This window comes from Aythya ferina (genome assembly GCF_964211825.1).
Source record: "Aythya ferina genome assembly, chromosome: 3".
In the NCBI taxonomy this organism is placed as follows: domain Eukaryota; kingdom Metazoa; phylum Chordata; class Aves; order Anseriformes; family Anatidae; genus Aythya; species Aythya ferina.
The window spans coordinates 33,839,210-33,859,688 of NC_140298.1; the positions used below are offsets into that span (position 1 = coordinate 33,839,210).

At 48.5% G+C, this 20,479-nt stretch overlaps 1 protein-coding gene across 6 annotated transcripts in view; it reads right to left on the reverse strand.

Moving 5' to 3' along the window:
- Positions 1-20,479, reverse strand: part of MDGA1 (MAM domain containing glycosylphosphatidylinositol anchor 1) — a 140,863-nt gene that overhangs the window by 12,957 nt on the left and 107,427 nt on the right. For 5 of the 6 annotated variants that reach the window (XM_084515160.1, XM_084515165.1, XM_084515164.1 and 2 more), the window contains 2 exons: positions 13,903-14,055; positions 12,569-12,703 (listed from right to left, as the gene is read on the reverse strand). In XM_084515160.1, coding sequence (XP_084371286.1) covers positions 12,569-12,703; positions 13,903-14,055 — 288 coding nt within the window. The remainder of the gene's footprint in view (positions 1-12,568; positions 12,704-13,902; positions 14,056-20,479) is intronic. The other variant, XM_084515162.1, reaches the window with a different exon arrangement.

Below are 20,479 nucleotides of genomic sequence, written 5' to 3' on the forward strand. Positions count from 1 at the left end.
AATCAGGCGGCAAATGAACTTTGGTGCCCTAGGATAAAAGAGAAGGAAAGATAGAAAAGGACCCAGAGAAGCATCTGGAATGCAAATCAGTGCCCCCAAAGCACTGGCTGTGAATACCTGGCCTGAACCCAAACTGAGCCTGAGCATTTCCTGGCTGACAGCTCACTGTCCTTGCAGTGAGTGGAGAAAAAGTTTCAACCTTTTGGCCTCCAAATTCCCTAGTAGAACTGTACTGAACACGAGCAGGCACTCTTCAAGAGGTTTGCAATTGGAAAGGAAGCTCCCCTATCTGCCCACAACATGCTATGTTTCACCATCCCTGTCTACACACTGAAAACTGAAGGTCAAAACAGCCAAGCAATATGCCCATGACTGTCTTACAAATCAGTCAGAGGTGCAAAGGGGGGTCAGATCTGCTGCTTGTAGCCTACGTGCAATCGCAGCTAAGTCACAAAGCCTCCCCAAGGCTGGGAAACAACCACAAACCCTCCTTTCTCCAGTAACACTGTCACTGGGAATGTGCTTCTGGGAGACATGGCAGGGACTCTAGGCCTTCAAACTAAACAGGGGTGAAGCCCCTGTCCATACGAGCTGGGCTGACAGTGTCATAGGTGTTAAAGATTGCACAAGTCTTCGGCTTTAGTCCTTTCCTCTGTGTGTCTGTCTGCCACAGTCTGCCAGTCCAGCTTAATGGCATGTATCCTGGGGTGGAAGTGCCTGGAAATGAACATTCAGAACTGAGCTACAGGCAGAGCCATCTAACTTAGCAGTCCTGCACTACAGAAAGCCCCAAGTCATCTCTCTAATTGCTCAGAGCTTCTTTATCTCTGCTTTTCAGTCTGGCCTGAAAGGCAGCTCCGTAATGGAACAAGTGCTGCAGGGCTTTGTATTTTCCAAGGGAAAGCTTTGGGTGCAGCCCACTGCCCTAGCACCAGATATTGTTCCAGGATCCTACTTACATCAGAATCCTTATGCAGGAAGCAGATGAAGGCTCTGGCTCAAATGGAAGGTGGAGCCTATGGAGATATTGAAGTCCATAGCTCCTGACCCCTGGTGAATCCACACCTCCTCACACCCACCTCTGTGCAATGTGGCAACATCCCTCTCAGGCCTAATTAACTCTGCTTATACCCTGTGTACCTTTCAGCATGACACACAAGTTCAGGCCAAACCTGATGCTTGTAAGATCCCAAAGATGCTCCTCCTGGAGCAGAAATTCATCACCCAAATACCACCGTGCAGAAGGTGGGCAATGCATGGACCACTCCTGTGTGGGGACTGGGGACACCATTCACAGCTGTGACACTAACTGGGCACACGATCCTTAGCAAACTGCTTTCACCCTCCGTGCTTTATTCCCCTTATCCGCTGACATGACATGATGAAGGTAATGAAGAGAGACAATAACATTCACTGGCTGAGAGGGGAATTCAGAAACATCAAATGTTTTACGAGTGCTCTAAGACCTGAGAAAGAATATACCAGAGAACAGGAATACCTGAGCTCTTCTGCCTTTCCAACAGCCAAAGGTGAAGAAAAAGCAAAGTAGGACCTACCCTCCAACCCCCATGCCTCTATCAGTGGAGATGTGAAAGGCCCTTCTGGGATGTTCTCCTATGCCAGCTGTTGCAGCCAAGTCTTTTGTCTGTTTTTGTACTAAATTCATGCCCGGTTTCTTGTATCAGAGTCCAAATCCATCTGGCCAGTTTTGTCACCTATTTGTTTAGCCATCGCCTTTTCCCCATCTCCTCCATCAGATGTGCCTGGCATTTCCTAAGGGCACACACAAAGACGGGCCATCTATCTGCTGCCGAATCTCTCCAGCTGACCAGAGGCGGGCAAACACAAGAGAAGTCCCAGGATGCCCGCAATCCTGTTGTTACTCTCCCCAAACAAGGCAATCTTCACATTTCTCTTGTAATCTGTATTATTCCTTCTCCCCAAACAAAAGCGAGAATAAAGGCCAGTGAGGAGCAATGAGGAATCATTTTCAGCAGGAGCGAGCCCTGCCTTCTGCTGGCTCCCTTTAAGACCAAAGCTGGCATTTCAAGAGTGGCACGCACACAAAAGAGCACCAGCTGGGCTGCCAGATAGGGTAGCCCAAGGGATGCCTTTAAATGTTACCTTCTCACAAGAAGAAAAGGTCTCCTCTCAGTTTCCACGGGTTGGGGACTTCACTGTCACACTGAAAAGCAGAGTGGATCTGGAAGAGCTGGAAGGGTCTGTAGGGGCAGCACCATGGGCACAGAACATGTGGGGTGACCGAGCAGGCAGAGGTTGCCTCCAGGGCTCTCTGGGGGGCAGCTGGGAGAGTGAACATGGAGTGGGAAAACGCTGCTGCATGCAGAGTTGGGCACACAGCTCAGTTTATGAGGCTGGGGGGGTGAAAGCAGCCATAAAGTGAAGGGAAGACAATGCTGTGCGCTGTGAGGCAGGGTGCTGTGCCAGGCAGAGCTCCGTGGGCTGCATGGGGAAGCTTGTCAGGATTCACAGCCAGGAGCAGGGGGTGCTGCAGGCTCAGGCTGATCTCACCACGGCTTCCCGCCACCTTCCTGCAGCATCCCAGCTCTGGGACCAGGTGATCCCAGTCTCTATGAACTGTGAAGTTCTGGCTGCAGCCACAGTTTGGGCTTGGCACCCAACTGAAGCTGTCCAGAGAGGGGAATGCAGGGCTTGGAGCCCCGTGGAAATTCCCAGGGCATTACAACTGCGTACAAGACAAACTGAGAAGAGATGCAGAATCTGAATCGTGGCAGGAGATGTCCAGTGGGGAGAGGACTGGGACACTATATAGCCTGGCAGAGTCATTTGCAGACCAAATATGAGGTCTAAAGCCAGACCATGGAGAGAAGAGCTCTTACCTTTCAAACAGGGGCTTTGAGCACTTCCTTAAGTGTGGTTTAGTGTAACACTGCTGATAACAAACTACAAGCCCAAAGCTTAGTGCAGGCAAATCCCAGGAGCAAAAAAAAGTCCCCAGAAAGAATTTATTACAGCTCATAATCCCCAGAACAAATACACGCCTCTGCCTTTCTCCCCCTCTCCCTCTCTCATTTAAATGGATGTTAATGAAAAGCAGTCCGTGTCAGGCTTGTGTTCTCAGTTACAGTGCTGTGGGGGAAAGTTACTGCTCCGAGAGCCAGGAAGCAGAGAGTGGAAAAACAATCGTAGCACAGATAGAGACAGGGAAATAATATCAGCTTGTACTGAGTCATAATTTTAAGGAATGTGAGTTGCCTTCATGCCATGATAGGATGTATTTATTCCTTCACAGTCTCTAATGATGCTTCATACATTAATATATGTGGAATAAGACAGTTAAAGCCCTTCAGCTTCTTCCACCCCCGGTTACACAGAAACCTTATCTCAATGCATCTTTAACTGATCCCAGCTCGGTGTGCAGGGCCCCCGTGTCCACTCGCAGGGTCACTACACGGACACCTTCCACTCCTTCAGCAACTTCAGGGAGCTCGTCAATACCAAATACACCGACTCTTGGTCACAGTTTGGAAAGCAGGGCTATCCCAGCTCTATTCACGAGGTATCCCCTTTGGCTTTAGAGAGACTGAGCATGTTCAGAGCTGTGTCACAGGCCTGCTAATTGCTACGGAATGCTGACTTTCAGCTTCATTATACTGGGGAGACTCTGATGAAAGGGATCGGAGGAATCACAGCCTCCAGTTCCCTGCTGTGGCTGGGACTTTCTGAGGATAAACACCAATATAGTAAGTTTTGATTGGCAATGTTTCCCCTACAGCAAACCTGTGAAAATCATTTATATCTCGCTACAGGGAATTTTCTTGGATTTTACCGTGGATTTAAAAATCAAAGAAAGAAACACATCTCCACCCCTGACCTCCTAAACCACCATCAAATGAGGATGGGCTTGAAGCAACATCCCCTGACATGGCAAAGCCAATCGCACGGATTGATCTATGATCCATCACTATCTGACCTGCCTGGCTTGCATATGAATGTTGGGGTGGAGGGAACGGACCAGCAGAGAAGCAACAACACTGCAAAAAGGCAAAGTGGCCATGGGCTGGCAACCTGAGGTTTACACGCTGCATGGAAAGGGACCTGGGGCACGCAGGCAGTGGGGTAAATGCAATGGCATGGTCGTGCCTACCTTATATGATGAGGAATGGAAGTGATAACAGGAGGGGAGTGGGCAAGCTACAGCTACAGCTCCTTCTCTCTAGGATATCCCCACCTGCCTGTGTGCACGGAGAGCAGATGGTGATATGGTAGGAGCAGACTTGCAGTGGAGCTACGCTTGAGCTCCTTTGCTCATTTGATCCACAGTCTAATTAGAGAAAGTGTTGGCACATGAAGATGAATGGTACAAGACATCCATTTTTGAAGCCATGTGTACAAAGAAAAATTCTGCCATCCCTCTTCATGGAAAATTCCCTCAGAGGTTGTTTGTGACCAGTAACAGGCTTTCCCACACGTGGACAAGTGGATGCGGATTAAGAAATTCAAAAACAGGAAAAAGAAATCTCTACACTCCATAAAGTCAAATTAATGCTGTCTCAGAAGAACAAAGGCCCACCTACTATGCAGCTGGAATAGAGCAGAGGGAGGGTTCAGAGTCTGGCATCTAAAAGACAAGAAGCAGGAGTCCTCAGGCATTTCGCCAACTCCACATCTGATTCATCATGCCATCTTGCTTAACCACATCCCTTTCCAGTACTTAAAACATGTTGCAGGGGATAACATGGACAGGCTATGTCCTTCCCTGCAGGACAGCTGGGGTGTTTGACTCCCAGCCCCTAGCCCTGCTCCATTTCCACAAGCCCTGAATGCCACCTTGGGCACCAGCTCTGCTCCTGGGTGCCAGCTCACTCTACTGCTGCCACCCAACTGTGTCCAGCACCGGAGCCATCATGGCAATGTGCACCAGGCCTGTCTGACCAGCTGGGTGCAACATCTGTGGGATCAGGCTAGGAGCATCTTCTGCTGAGCTGAAGGCACCCTTTGTGTTCAGTCCAGACACTCAGCCTAAGAGCCACCAGGTCCTCTGTTTGCCCACACCTCCTGGAGACCTCCTGATCCATAGATGAGAGCACCTAAATTCATCTCAAACCCCAGAACACACTGTCTAGGTTATGGTCCTAAGGCCTTGCTGAGGACAGATGCCCGACCACGACTTCTCATTACATAGGCCAAGCATAAGGCAGGGTTTCAGACCTACTCTGGTGAGATGTCTGTGAAGAACTACCCAAAGGCAGCAGTGCTGGTCAGCCCAGGGATTGGATCTACAGCATCCCGTCTTTCTTCCCCTCAGACATTTTTTGGGACCAAGCTGTCTGAAGGCAGCCAAGCAGCAACTTTCCTTTCACTGTTGCTGTACCTGGTGGTACCCAGAAGGAGACCTTAGCTGGGCTAAGGCAAAATGGAAGTACAAGGAGCATAGCACGAAGGAGATAACATGTAATTGACTTTTCCCACCAATTCTGCAGACTGAAGAGGCAGAGTGAGCCAGAGCTGCTGTGAGGTCTGCCTGCTCCTTGCTCACCCTCTGTTTCGCGATGTGCCCAGATGCCTCCAGGCAGACCCCTCTCTTCCCCCAGCTTTGGTGACTGACCCTTTCCTCTCTGCCACCAGAGACAGCCGGCCCCTCTGTGCAACTCCTGTTCCCAGCTCAGGGGCTGAGAGCATGCACTGTGCTCAGCTCTCTGGCTAGCTGCAATGGAAGCCTGCTGCACGGACACTGCCAGGTTTAAAAGAGCACTTGCATCCCTTCTGCAGGCAGGCTTCACAAAGACCTCAGTCAGAGGGGAAGGAGCCTCTCAGAGCCCCCAGGATACAAGTGGTGTTGGGGGACAACACCACTGACAAAACCCCTGCAGAAGCAGATGTACTTACGCTGTCTCTTCTCTGTCCCTGTTAACAGCCTATTTCCCCATCATCGCCCAGGAGCCAAGCACAGGGCAGCTGCACGGCTGCAGGGCTTGCAGCAGATGGGCTGTGTTAGTGCAGGGCCGAAGCAGGCAAGACAGCAGGGATGAGCAGCTGAGATCAAGTATTCTTCCTCTTGAACTGGAGACTCTGCTCAAAAGCTGCTCTCTGGCCTCCTCCTCTGCCTGACCCAAATAAAGGCGGATGTTTAGGGCCTGGGAAGTGGGGAGGATAGGGTCCTCTCCAGGCACTGTAAGAAGGCTGTTGAGCAGGCTGTGTTCCCGGCTTTGAGGTGGGATGGATGATTATAACCACAGACTCCCTTCCCATTTCGTGCCTGGCTATAATTTCCCCAAGAAACTTACTGGGGAGAGGCTGAAATGGTGAGGCTCCCAACCAGGATGTGCAAACTCCAGCAGTTCAGGTGCTGGGGTGCCTGTCACCCCTGTGGGGCTCTCTTTGGGAGAGGCAGGCACTCCTGGAAGCAGTGGTGATGACTGACACTTGTTGAACATTTTTATATTTTCTGGGAAGCGTTTCAATACATGTTACACATCAAGTCTCGCTAAAGTTCAAGAACAGGCTGGGATGGTTGCACAGGTAGTGCAAGACAGTTTTGTCCCCTGCCCCCCAACTTTATGCAGTCAGAGCACCTGGGAGGTCTCTGGGGGTGCACCTGGAAAGACCAACTTCAGCTTCCACTTGTACAAGTCTGAAACTAGGCGCTGGCGAAACAGCTGATGCTCCATGGAGAATGGAAGAGTGACCTGGAAGAATCCAGACAGGCACTTAGAGCTCCCATTTCCTCTTAAGCCTCTGTAATGCTTTGTATCTAGCAATTTCAGAGTCTGAATAATTGATACAACACCTGATCGTTCAGGAGATGATCAGGTTGCAGTTTATCCTTACTCAGCTTTGCACATGGCTGCAGATGCTGTGAGCCAAGTCTGAATGGAAAGATGCTTTGCTCAGAGCCTGGAGGAAGGGAAGGGGGGTTGCAGCAGCTTCCCACAGGGCAAGTAACAGTGACTTAAATCAGGTAAGCAGGAGCAAAGAAGATCTATGAGGATTCAGGGCACCTGCAAATGAATTGGTGTCAGTGATCCATGCCTGACATTCTCTCCAACAAATTCTGTAGTAGGATCATGGCTGGAAAATCAGCAGAAGAGGACTTTTGAAGAAGGCATTATTTCAGTGTCTGTCTGCACTGGAAACTTGATTCAGTGATGCACTGATAGGGCGGGTGGCAAGGAAATCTGGGCATCAGTGCACACAGATTCAAGGTAATAGCAGAATGCCTGCATCGATACGAAGACACGCTGTTCATGAAATAAACAGGACAACACATATATGACTCTTTTCTTCTTCAAGTGTTCTTCAACTTCATGTCAAGCTCTTTGGGCTAGGGACATTTCAGTCCCACATCTGTAAGCTGTGTCAAGTGTGCTCTTGGTGCTGTTTGTAAAGTAAACATCCAGTCAAGCTGTGGACACTGGTTATTTACTGGGTTCCAGCAAGAGTAACTGAAGGGAGTTGTCTGCCCTTGGTTATGCAGGAACTTTGATTAGATGATATATTGGTCCCATCTGGCCTTAATAATCTTTAGATCTATGGCTTTAATCCAAAGCTCACTGAAGTCTTTAGAAAAGCAATGACTTCAACAGCCTTTGGTTCAGAGCCACTGTATTGAACCTACAGAGCTTGAATGACACTTTACAAATACGTAGTTACCTTGCCAGGTATTTATAATCCTTGCTCATGATGATGGTATTTGACTAACTTCCAAAAGAACCGAGCAGATACTATCAGAAGAGACCACAGTCTATCCAAAGGGTCCATACCATAGCCCACAGCAAGCTGCTTGACGACTGCACGGAACATTAGTTAAATACACATCCATTGATGGATGAATGAGTAAAGCCAAGAACCCATTTGAATAAGTGGAAAAAGAAAGGGTATAAAAAAATTAAATACATTTTTTCATTACAAACTGTTCACTTAGCTCTAACTGCAAGTTGTTTTCAGGAGCCTTGAGGGAAGTGAATCACACTCATTAGGAAAATCAGCCTCCCCTCAATCAATCCAGTGATGTAATCTCTACCGTGTAGAAATACTGCACTGGTCACAATGGCATGGATTTAATTAATTTTGCAGTCGTATATTAGGCAAACTTTGTATCTCCAGCACAATGCAGCTTCCTCCAGGGTGGTACCCGTATAACTGCATGCAGTAGCATGGTGCTGTATGCTCAGCCAACAGAATGCATTTATCCAGGGGGTTTGGGTGGGAACAAGGGAGCTGAGATGCTGAATATTACGAAAAGGACTTCTTCATGGTTCAGGGCACTTTTACATTGACATAGCTGGTACCTGTCAGTTTGTGTGACCTAACACCTCTCTTACTACTGTCACTTGTCAGAAACAAGAAGCAACCATGGCAGGTATCCCTGCAAACATTGTCCCCTATTGCATTCGTCCACCACGGCCTCTCAGACGCACCTTTGCACTAGCTGCGTTATTTGAGTCGAAGAAGAGAAGCAGCAATTCAGTTTGGCAGGCCTCCCTGTCTATGTGTCCTGCTCAGCTGGGGGCTGTCAGTGGTGACACCACCAGCCCACAAACCTATTACCCTGGTAAAACAGCTTACGGCTTTCTTGAACTTGGATGCTGTGGCAAGTGGTGTGATCAGGGCTCATTGTTTCTGCTGACTCGGAACTAAAATCCCTTTTAATCAGTCCCAAACACTGTTCCTCACAGTAGTTTACAGTTTCACTGAAAGCTTCGCATCCTGATTATACACAGGCCAGGCTTAGCTGGTGTGATCAGATAGGGGCCATATCAGCACCAAGCTGGAACAACAGCACCTGTAACTCTCCAGGTTTTTCATAGATCTTGGATGCATCCCAGAAAATAAGCTTCTCTGATTTCTGGAAGAGGGACTTGCCAAGGTAAGTCTGTGGCACTGCTAGCGCAGATAAGCAGCTTGAACTATAAAACTACAAACCAAGAGCAGGATCTTCAGACATTGTGTTTAACCAGGCCTGGCTCTCAAAGCCCAGGACGTGCCAGTTTTACTAGGGGGAGCAGATGAACATTCCCAGCTTGGGAGACACCCCAGGGCAAGGAGGGGTCTTTGCCCTCTCCCCTTTCAGAAACCCCATGTTATAAGCCTGTGTGCAGTCATGAGAGCTTTAAAAGCACAGCAAAAATAGTTTGGAAAGGATCTGCCAGTGAGCTCACCAATCAAAAGGAGGCTAAAAGTTGCTATTTGGGTACATTTGATTTCACTGCTTGCACATGGGTACCCCCTGCAAGCATCCCCCTAGTAGGCAGCCTCTGGGAAGGGAGGAAGAGCCCGATGGTGGAAGCCTGTGGGGATCTGTCCCCAGCTTCAAGGCTGACTCACCAGGCCAGTAACTCGATAAAGAGTTGCACTTGATAACTGGTCACTGCCTGCCGTGGCTAGCTTCCTCTGCTGAAGGAGGGTGCAAAGCAAGCAATTCCTCATTTGACATATCTGCACCTGCCACAAGCAAGGCACCCTTGTTCTTGAATGTCTGATGGAAACCGTATTTCTTTCCTGCTCCTCCTCCTGATTTTCTTGTTTGGGCTGGCAGGATTGTAGGGCAAAGCAAATGCTCTTTCTGTAGGGGGGCAAAGGAAGGAAAAACGATGACCAAATAACTCCAGAAGAATGGGAATTGCCTCCAGGGAGCTCCCCTTCACCCTGCTCTCTCATCAGCTGCAAGATATTCAACATCATTCTGCTCTGCTACCCGCTGAATATTTTATACCACGGCTACAAACGCTCCATTTGTATTCTGTTTCTCTCTTTCGTCATATCTATTATAAACGAGTAGTGTCTGAAAACTCTCCCAGGGAAGATTTGCCTGGATGGCTATGGATATTTTATAGTCAAATTGTGAGAGTAAACCAGCTTTCAAGTTCTGTAGAGGGGGAAAAGGGTAATAAAAGGGTTATTAAAAAAATAAATAAATGTCGGGGTTTTATATGGCTTCCTTTCATAGTGACAGAGCTTCAGTTGGCTCCACGATGGAGCTGGAGCTGCTATGAGAGGCTTGAACTCAGAGATCTCGTCTTGCTGGCACAATTTGCCATCAGGAGAAATCTGATAAACTATGGTGGGCTCAGCAGGGCTGGAATCTGGCTTGGTAGGGCTGGGCTGACACTAGGTGACAGGGGTGAGGGATGGGTCTGCAGGCACTGGGGACAGGTGGCTATATGGGAAGCGATATGGACGTGGCCCAGGGCTGTGGCCACCCCATCTTTACCTTCATATCGACACTTACGTGATACAGGTAGGAGGCCAGGGTCTGCCTCTTCATTTGGCAGGAGTCCTAGCAAGGGGGGCTGTATCTGAGGGTGACTCTCCTCTTCTCCAGCCAGGGGCTAAAGAGGAAGGTGGCAACAAGCTGAAGAAGCTTGCTTTGCCCTCAGGCAGGCTGCCACTTCCACAGGGGGATCTCAGAGGACTTCAGCCACCAAGGGCATCAAAATTGGCACCATCCAAACAAGCTAAAGGTTTCTAGCTGGAATTCACAACCTTCACACAAGCAAAACAAGCCAGGGAGTATCCAACATGCATTAGAAAGGCAGACTGAGCCATTAGACCTACTGTTGGAACAGAGAGCATCCCAAATGAGGGTTCATTCATGTGTGGATACAAAGGACTGAATTTCAAATTATGGATGGATATATTGTGGGTTTCCTAGACCAAAGCACATCTTCTGTAGCCCAAGAGAAAAGAACTTTTCCTCATTTTTTTCTCTTTCATTCTGACTCTATCTAATCAGTCTAATTTTTAAATAATTTATTTGCTCTCAGCTCAGCAGCACCCACCCTGGAAAATCATCGCATAGTATTAAAACAGTCTATTTACTTCAGACAAATTTAACAGCCCCTTTGTGCATCCAGGGGGAAATAGGAAACAGGCAGGGACAATAAGGGAAAAATCAATTGATGTAGAAGGCACCTGAAGCCGGGAAATACAAATAGCACTTGGCGGCTTCCCGAGGTCTTTGGCTTAACCGTATATTTTGCTCTGGGCAATTTGTGGATGAAGCAAATGAGTGAAGAGTTTAAAATGTTAAAAGCCAAAAATCAGTCATGAATTGATTCCATAGCATGCCCAGTCCACACTGTCTCTGGACAAACCAGGTGAATGCTGTCAAGTGAAACTCTCTTCCAATACAGACCAAAGCTAAGGGGCTTTTTCTTTCACAATGAAATGAACTTGAAAACAGAATATACAGCTGTATTCCTAAAGGAAACAAAGCAAGAGGAGGTCTTCTCCCTCCACACCTTTTTTCCTTGTCAGTCTCCCATTTCTCCCCATCGGTCTGTGCCACCTGTGATTGCAGTCACAGAAACCTGAATCCCTTACAAAAATGCCAGGAGAAAACAGGTGGGCATTAGGCAGCAAAGCCAACTGACCACAAAGGAAAATGGTAGAGAAAAGGGAATTTGCCAGCCAGCGTTAGCAGCTGGACTCTGTCAGCTAAGCAAGCCCAGGAAAACCTGCTGTCAACCTGTACCAACAGCCTGAGTAACCTGCCAGCATGAAGGCAGCACAGAGCAGCCCATCTGCAGGAGAAATACAGGTATGTGGAAACACCTCTGACCTGGCAGAAAACACCTCTGACTGCAGAAAGCAAACACGGGTCCTCTTAGCAAAGACAGAGATGGAGACCTGCTCAGTGAACCGCAATCCATCCCTTACCGCTGGCACCCTCGGGGTCAGGGTTTCAGCCTAGCCCCCACTGAGACAAGAAGATTTTACAGCTTAAACTCTCTGCTCAGCCACACATGCACAGGGATGTGATGGCCGGACTCGGGAGTGTGCTCCCTCCCAATGCCATCCACGGTGCTGAGGCAGAGAGCTGTTAATTAACCCCGTTTATTGAAGGGCGGACACATTCCTGCCTGGGCCCTGATTTTTCAGTCAGGCTCCAGTCCAGCAGGTGATTAATAACCCAGCGTGCTGTGGGAAGAGTGCATCTATTATTCAAATTAATGAAATTATAATCAAGAGGTGACGAATTAGCAATTGCTCCTTGACTGGATATGGAAACTCATTAGTGTGCCAGGCACTTCTGTGGCGTTCGCTGCGCTCGTAGGCTTACGGTTGGAGAGGAAGGAGCCAGGCAGAGCAGGGAGCCCCTGGGCACAGCTTTGCCCTGAAATGCACATCCTGACCATTCCAAAATAGCTGTGGCCACCACAGAGCCCTCCAGTCCCATAGAGTGCCTCCACCTCCATCTCCTCTCTGACACCCCACTGTCTAGAGCAAGGTGGCTGTTGCCATGTGAGGGAGAAGCACATGAAAGCAGCTGCAATGCTCTTTTTTTTTGTGGAGGGTAGGGGGGGGCCTGTGCCAGAGAAGGCATGAACCAGAGGGGAAGGCGTGATGGCTGACTTCAGGAAACCGTCCCGAGGACAGGCTGCAGCAGCCACACAATCCTAGCACTACTAAGCTGTGGGTAAGGGATAACCATCTGAAGACCATCCCGCTGCTTTGAGCACTGGAGTGAGACTCCCACCCACCCAAATCGCTGGCTGCAATCATGGCTGGTGGAGCTGAGGCTGGAGGTCTTCCCTGACACCCTGATCCAGGCTGGGGCTACCTGTCCCCAGACGGTACTCACCGATGTGCTTGCCGTACATGTGGTAGTAGAAGGAGACACAGTAGTACTTGGCCGTAATGTTGTAGAGAGGGCTGATCAGCCGGGCTTTGTCTCCTGTCACCCGGGGCCGAGATGCCTCGATGAACATGTAATAACCTACACAAGGAGAGGGAAAGGTGGGGAAAGGCAGCACGCACGGCATCTCCTGCCCTGCAAGTGGGGGGATGCTGGAGGCTGGGAGACCACTCCTCCTCCGAGAGACATGGCCTTGCTCTTCCCATTCAATTGTGATCCCAGCCAGAAATATTCCTAGAATATCTGCAGGTGTTCTCCCTGATGGGACTGGCAGACCCCATGTTAATGCATGCAGATGATGAGTCCCCGAACATGCATGCACACCTCTGTCTGGGGGCAAAATGAGCCCTGCTCCTTCAGCACAAGGAGCCCCAGAGCTGGCTGGCAAGAAGGAAAGCAGAAAGGGGATGGTGAAACCAACCCAGTCTAATTTCTGGGCCTCAAGCAGAAGGAGAGAGCATTCAATACATTTGGCCTAAACAACATTGTTATCTAAAGAGAACAATACCAAAGTAGTTGCTAACAACCCAGGGCGGAATAGATTAGCTACTTGATTTGTTGGCATCATTTTCAATGCTGGATCAGGCTGGCATACTGAACGCTAACAGGAAAAGCCATTTTCTTAGCTGGCCACTGGATGTTTCCCTTTTATTATTTTTTTTTTCTGAGTTCAGAGAGTTGTGCTTGCATACAAATGTACTTTCCTTATTACAGAAAGGGAAAAGTAATACTCAGCTAAATCCGGAGTGTGTACCCCATGCGCAGCTCGTGTGAGCAGTACGTAACACCATTCTCCTCCAGCCAGGGGTGAGGCACCTGGTGAGTGCCACCTCCCCCTGCCTCATTCCCCGTGCTGCTGTTTAATACTGAGGAGATCTGGTTGCCCCACTGAAGCCTTCTTTGAGGAAACAGCTGTCTAAAACCAGCAGGGTGATTTCTAGGTGTTAGAAACGTTCTCCTAGTTGTTTATCCTTTTTTGACTTCAAAACAAGCATCAGACGGGACAAGGACATTAGGCAGTAGGCAATTAGCTGGTAACAAGAACTAATGCTCACACTATTCCCTTAAACAAAGTCGTGGGCGTTTTAATTGTGTGTTTAGTGCCAATCAGTAACATGCAAATTAACCGCCTGCTCCCTGCACCCTGTGCGGAGGAGAAGCGTGTGTGCGGAAAGCAGATCAGTGCTCCGCTGGCTCCCAGAGCCTCAGGACTCCCGACGAGCAGTGGCGTGTGCCTCACCTCCAGGGCCGAGCCAGAAGAAACCCAGAAGTGTGCCTACCCTCCGGCGTACCGCTGATGTCCGTGGGGGGCCCTGTGTTGACGGTGCGCTTGGGGTTCTGGGTCAGGGCGTTCTGCCGCGTCCAGTCAAAGTTGTCCATCTTGTCCTGCACGAAGCCACAGATCTTCTCGTCCTCGAAGCGGCAGGTGTTATCTGCAGGGAAGGACAGGAGATGGTCAGCTGCAGCTTCTCAAACCTCCTCGCCGAGGCTGCCTGGCTGCTTGAGGAGGGCACATGCTGCTGCTGCGGCACCGCTGCGGCTCTGTGTGGAGCAGAGGACAGATGGGCAGCCTCCGGCCCCAGGAGGAGGCTGGAAAGGAAAATTTCTGTGATTAGTGTGATTATGGAAGGGTTAATCCAGGCTGATGGATGCAATGATCTGGCAAAATAGAGTAAGGCTAAGAGGACTAAAGAGAAAGAGAGGTTCTGCTGGGAGGTCTCAGGGAGCAGACGTAGAGGAGGGCAAAAATGTAAAGAGGAGCACAGAAGGCAAACAGGCCACAAGGGCTTTTAAACCAGAACAACTTGATGGTAGAATAATTTCCCCAGGAGAGAGGAGAAAGTGCGAGACGATGACCCCCACTTTGGTCTATGTATTAAACTAAACTATGGCACACATGAAAAAATCAGCTGTGGAGAAGAGGTCAGCTCAGCGCTACAAATGTGTCATTTAGCTACAGCACATTCAATTTATACCAGCTAAGAGACACATTTGCTATTGCACCTTATGCTGGTTTACCTAACAAAGTAAGCTATGCAGGCAAAGGGTTTTTATGTAGGATCAAACACCCATGCAAAAGGGCTTCCTTCTACTGCTACCACAAGACGGTCACACCTTATGGCAATATTATAAGGCAGGTGAAAAACCTGGGACATAGGCATGACCCAATATAGACTTAAAAAGAACAGTGTGAATTGGGCTTGACCAGACTGAAGATGGTCTTTTGTCTGCCCTTTGTGGTGAAAAGGTACTTCCTGAGCCACAAAACCAAAGGCAAAGGACAAGCCTTGCACTGCTAATATGGTTGGAGAAGGATAGGGAAAACAGGCAGAAAAGAAAGAAAATAAGTCCAAGTTCGGTTATGAAAATTGTTCTGTGTTTTTGAAAGATCCATGGGCAGAAATCAGAACTGGGGAATGAGCTGAGAGTGGGATCTCAGAGCTTGTAAGTGGTGCAGACACAGCAAGCACAGATCTCTATCTTCTGCCTTTATGTTAGAGCCAAGAGTTTGTGCTATGAAACTGGAAGATAAGGTAACTAAAATCCATGAAAGAACACGCAGAAATGAAAAATGTTCTTTCTGAGGACTTCAGATTTGTTAGAAACCTCATCCATGGCATGATGATGTGTGATTCAACTCTTTGGGGTTTACCCTCATCCTGTTCCTGCTGTCATGGCCAGATGAAGAGAAGCCTGAATACCTGCCTGGGCTCCTGCATTCCTCCATCCTCAGGTGTTGTTTGCTCTTGTTCCTGAGCAGGACACCTCAGGCTTTCTGTCTGAGCATGGGTGGCTCTAGCAGGACGTGTAGGACAGAGCAGGGTCAGCAACCTATGTGCTGGGTGCCAATGATGGGATGGGGAAGGGAAGTTTCCTCCAAGACCAGGGTGAAAAGCTTGAGACATGGTATGTTGTGTTGGTGGAGCTTCTCATACCTACCATGCACCCCCAAAACTGCCTTCTTGTACCAGAGAGAAGAGACCAGCCATGAAATGAACAGCACCTTGACTCTGAGATGCTACACCTCCCAGCTCCTACCTCACAGCTAAAGCCCCTCTGATTTGTGAAAGAAAACAACTGTCTGCCACACAGACATCAAAAACTTGCACGCCCCTGTGGCAGGAACCCAGGGGCTCTGTGCTCTGTCCTTCTTGCCTAGCTCCCCCACCAAAGCAGTCAGAAAAGAGGAGGCAGTGTCCTCCCATGGCCCATGAAGTGGTTGGACACTGCTGCAAACCAAGGGCTCGGTTCATGGATCGGGGCAGCTGGTTTTTCTTCTAGCTCAGCAGGAAACACCGCTCCTGCGAGCTGAGCACAGCCATAGGGAGCTTGGCTGGGCTGTCCACTTAACTGCTGATTAACCCTGGCTAAATGCTTTCCGTTCAATCTGCTCATTTCTAATTAGCATCCTAATCCAAATTAGCCGCTGCTCCACAGTGCAGTGCCGGGCGCCGGAGGCCACGTGGCGGCTGGAGCTACAGGCAGGATCGGATGGGGCAGATGCCTGCAGGGGCTGAAGCCCAGCAATAAAACAGGCCAGAGGGGCTCTATCATCCCTAGCACAAGGAGAAGGAGGGGGAAAAGGGTGAGAAAACAGCTTCTAAGGGTCCTTCCCTGGCCCTCGTGGCTGAGAGGAGGGCACCCATGGCTGTAGCAGGAACCTCAGAGGAGGCGCTGGAGCCCACAAGCTTTCTGATGTTGCTGGCGTAGTCTAGCACCCCTGGCTTGTCTCTCTCAGACTGAAAACCAACATTTGCATGGCTCTAGCTTATAGGATGCTGGCTGCAGTCAGAAGACAAGAGTTTTCTCTTACAATGGCATTGCTCGACACAGCAGAATCTACCTTGACTGTCCTTTCGCAATCAAAGGTTGTGGGACAGGGAGGGTTTGCACCTCTGACCCTGTCGTGCTTGTGGACCTTCAGAGGAGGAAGGTAACATCTTTCCCCAGCACAAAATTCACTTTATAGGGAATATCAGATAGAAATCAGAGCTGAAATATGTAACACAGAGGCAACTGACTGAGAGGGAGCAAACCCACAAAGAAAAAACCACAGAAACCAAAGGAGAAGGAGGCTAGGGAGAAAGCCCAAGTTCAGGTGGAGATGTGAGAGAAGGTGGTCAAAAGACTCAGCTTGGGGAGAGAGAAAAAAACAGATCTCTGCAAGACAAAAGGACAGTGTTCTTGGCTTACAAATGCCAGATGATGGCCTGCTGTATAAGAAGTCCCACACACCCATGGGAAGAGGACTTGAAAGCTTGCAGATAGTAGGAAGAGGCTGCACTTACTGCTGCATGTGGGACACCTGCCACAGGACAAGGCATAGTGTGCTATGGACCCCTAGCTCCTTGAATGCCAAAACAGGGCCCTGACTCCATCCTCTCCTCTCGCTCAGATGCAGCAATTTCCAAAAGGCAATGCTTCCAGCAGAGATCACAAAGGGGAGGAGGACCCTGGGCACCACAGCAGGATCAGGCTTACTTGCAACACCTTCTGCTGTGGGGGAGCTTAACTACAGCATGTTGCCTCTGCTTGGCTTGGGATCTCAAGGCACTTTGCAGCAACTTATGAACAAGGCTTCTCAATATCTCCACAAAGCAGCAATGCCTCTCTTTATATATCTCTTGCATTACACGTGGGGAAACAGATGCACAAAAATATAGGCAGACACATTTAAGGTCATAGCAGGCAGTTCTAAAGCTGGAAACAGAACCCAGGTGTTCTGACTCCTGGTCCTTTGGTTTAAAACAAACCACGGGAAGGCAGAAGCTCTGCTGTTTCTCCAGGCTAGAAGTGGAGATGCCCAGAATGACTTGGATATGTTCGGTGTGGTTTGGGACACCACCAGTATGTCACCTCTGGATGGTTATCAGCAATGCTGACTGGGAGAAAACTTGCAGATCCATCTGAAAAGCAAACCTTTCAATGACCCACTGTGTCTCAGAGGCCACAGCAGTGATCTAACTGCTGACCTTGTCTGTGTGAAGCAAATCTTCTTTCAGGCTCACACCATCTGCCAGGGATCCTGGCTCAGCACTGTGGAGCAAAGGAACCTTCCTGTTTAAAAATTAATCAGGGGCTTTAAATATTGAACACAGAAGTTGTTCTCTGGATTGTTAGAAGCGAGGTGGAAGTAGCAAGGGAGCTGGTTCCTCAAAGGCTGGAGTTAGTGCTGTCTTCACCAAACAGATTTCCTTGGCAGGCTTTGCAGTGGCAGCAGCTCAAAGTGCAGAGATGTTTGCTCCTGGTTACAGGCATCTCCCTGCATCCCCAAGGGAGAGACCCTCAGCCGTGGCTATTAGCATTTCTCGTTGCTTTACCTTCTTGAGAAACATAATGGAGGTTTTCATTTCAAGTCCTTAGGGAGAAGCCATTCCTGGCCCTGAAATTCTGACTGCCAGATGAATGCATACAAAAAATAATAATATGATCCTAGCTGCAAACTATGGGTGAATAGCAGATGGAAGCTCATTCGAATAAAATTGCTTTCATCATTTAGCTGTGCTCTGACGGCTGAAACTGGCTTGGAGCACAAGGGACCATGATCCGAGCCTCAGCTCTGTTACAGACCCACAGTGTGACCCACAGCCCGTCACTGGAGATCACTTTCTCAACTAGAATATGAAGACAATGCAAACTGGATTGTGACCTCAAAGTACTCTGGGATTTAAGAAGCAGCATCTAACAAAATTTTCCTTGATAAGTTTCTAAAGCATTTATAACCAGCAATGGAAGAAAGCTTCACAATACAATAGCTGTTTGGGTCATACTAGAACACTATGTGCTTTAATATCCCCATCTACCACACTGGGATAATATGGCCTGTACAATCCCATTTGCCATTGTGATACAAGGAACTGGTGGCACTGCAGTGTTTGGGTTAGAACGTGAAGGCTATATCCAAATGAAATTGCAGGGTCAAAGTAAGAAGAACAGAACAGATTCTCCAGCACTGGAATTTAGACATGACATTAAAGATATTAAAGAGATATTAAAGACAAAACCTTAGAAATATGATAACTCTAATAGAGTTTTTTTTTTTTTTTTTTTTTAAGATAAATTCTGGTTTCTAGAACCAGATGAACTGTTTTTTAAGAGTTATTCAGTCTTACTGCTAACCTTTAAGTAAGTGAAATTTTCAATGTCTTTTGTTCACTCCCTCTGCTTTTAGATTGCTTCTGCTTTATAACCCTAGCACCTGGCTCCGTAACCATGGCACATGCATGCCTGCCCCAGTGCCATTAACATCTTATTAGGCTGGGAGAGAAAATGCATGAAGAAATAATTGTATTAAGTGACTCTCAGAGTTTGTAAATTAATCACCATTGTGCATGCCCTTGGATCAGGCTGCCAGAGGCATTAATCATCCAATCTTTGCCTTTCACTTGAGAGCTCTCAATGTTTGCTCCCAGAATTTGGCTGGGAAGCCTAGTGTGAGGATACCTTTGCAATCCCCTCCCAACGCCTTCCCCTGGGGCTGGTGGTAGGAAGGGAAGTAGGGGGAAAAAGTGGCAGTAGCAAGGCTTTCCATGATGCTGAGCTGAGAGGCTGGCAACTGGGCTTTGGCCCTGAGACAGAGCTAAGAGGCTTTGCACTCATATTTGCAATGGCAGCAGGTCTGAAAGGAAGGGGCATCTCTAAAAGCAAGTGTGCTGGCTGCAGTTTTAAGGCAGTCAATCTCAAGGTGTGAACTCAGAGGCAAGACCCTAATGACTGGCCCAGCAGTCCTAATGTTCAGCACAGGCTGGATAACATTTCGAGGAAAAACCTTAAGTGCTGGGTTTACTGCATGAAAACAGAAGCGTAGATGAGTACTCCTCTGCCATACACAAATTTCACGTAACATTCTTGTCTCAGTCAAGCTGCCAAAGCAATCCCAGATGAGCAGTCTGAAGGCTCAGCTTACAAAGACCCCAAGGAGATTGACACAATTAGACTGAAGTTGCCCTGGCATTACCAGTGATACATGCAGTGTAAAAGCAAGTGGCAAAAGGCCAGATTTTGACACTTCGTCCAGTGAGCCAGGATGCTCACCTACTCCAGCAAGTGCCAAAGGACACATTCTGGAGTGGGTCCCTGGCAATACGTTCAGAGTTTCCAAGTGAGTTCCCTCTGGAGAACGTTAGAGGAGGATCAGAAAGTGGAGAAAAGCAAAGAAAAGGGAACCAGGGACTACAGCTACAAATTCCATCTGCCTCTGTGAGAAGCTCCTGCTCTCAGGTAAGGTATGATGCATCAAATCATCCTCAGAGAGTGAACAAATGCCTCATGGCTGCCTTAACAAGATAATCCTGCTCCCAATTTCCTTGTAATTACTGTCCAGTCCCACCTCCTCCTACCCACTGGTATTCTGCAGTGCAGCATAACATTTGCCTGCCTATACACAGCCTACTACCTAAGATTACTGAATGCTGTTTCAGCTTCTTTTAATTTTTACTCAGCAGCTGGAAATGGGAAAAACAACAACAACAAAAAACATTTACATGGAATGAGCTCTGTGGACCACCAGCAAGGAATCTGCCCATCTCTGCCCCAGAGTTTTGCCTGGGCTGATATCCAGCAATCAAAGCACAGGAACTTTGTTTCATCCCCTGGAGATCACTCCACCACTACTTACAGCATGCTAGAAATCCTCTTTTATGCTCAACGGAAACCATCGTGTTCTTGTTAAAGACCACCATTCGGAGATGTTGTGTATTTTGCTCTCAAAATCAATGGGAGCTCCTGGTGCTCACTAAGGATGGGCCTGCATCTAAATGTCAGGCTGCCTTGGCAGGAATGACTGGAAGGTAAATGAGCAAGTAAACAGAGATGACACTGGAGGGGAAGAAGATAGGAACCGGGCTCAAAGAGTTT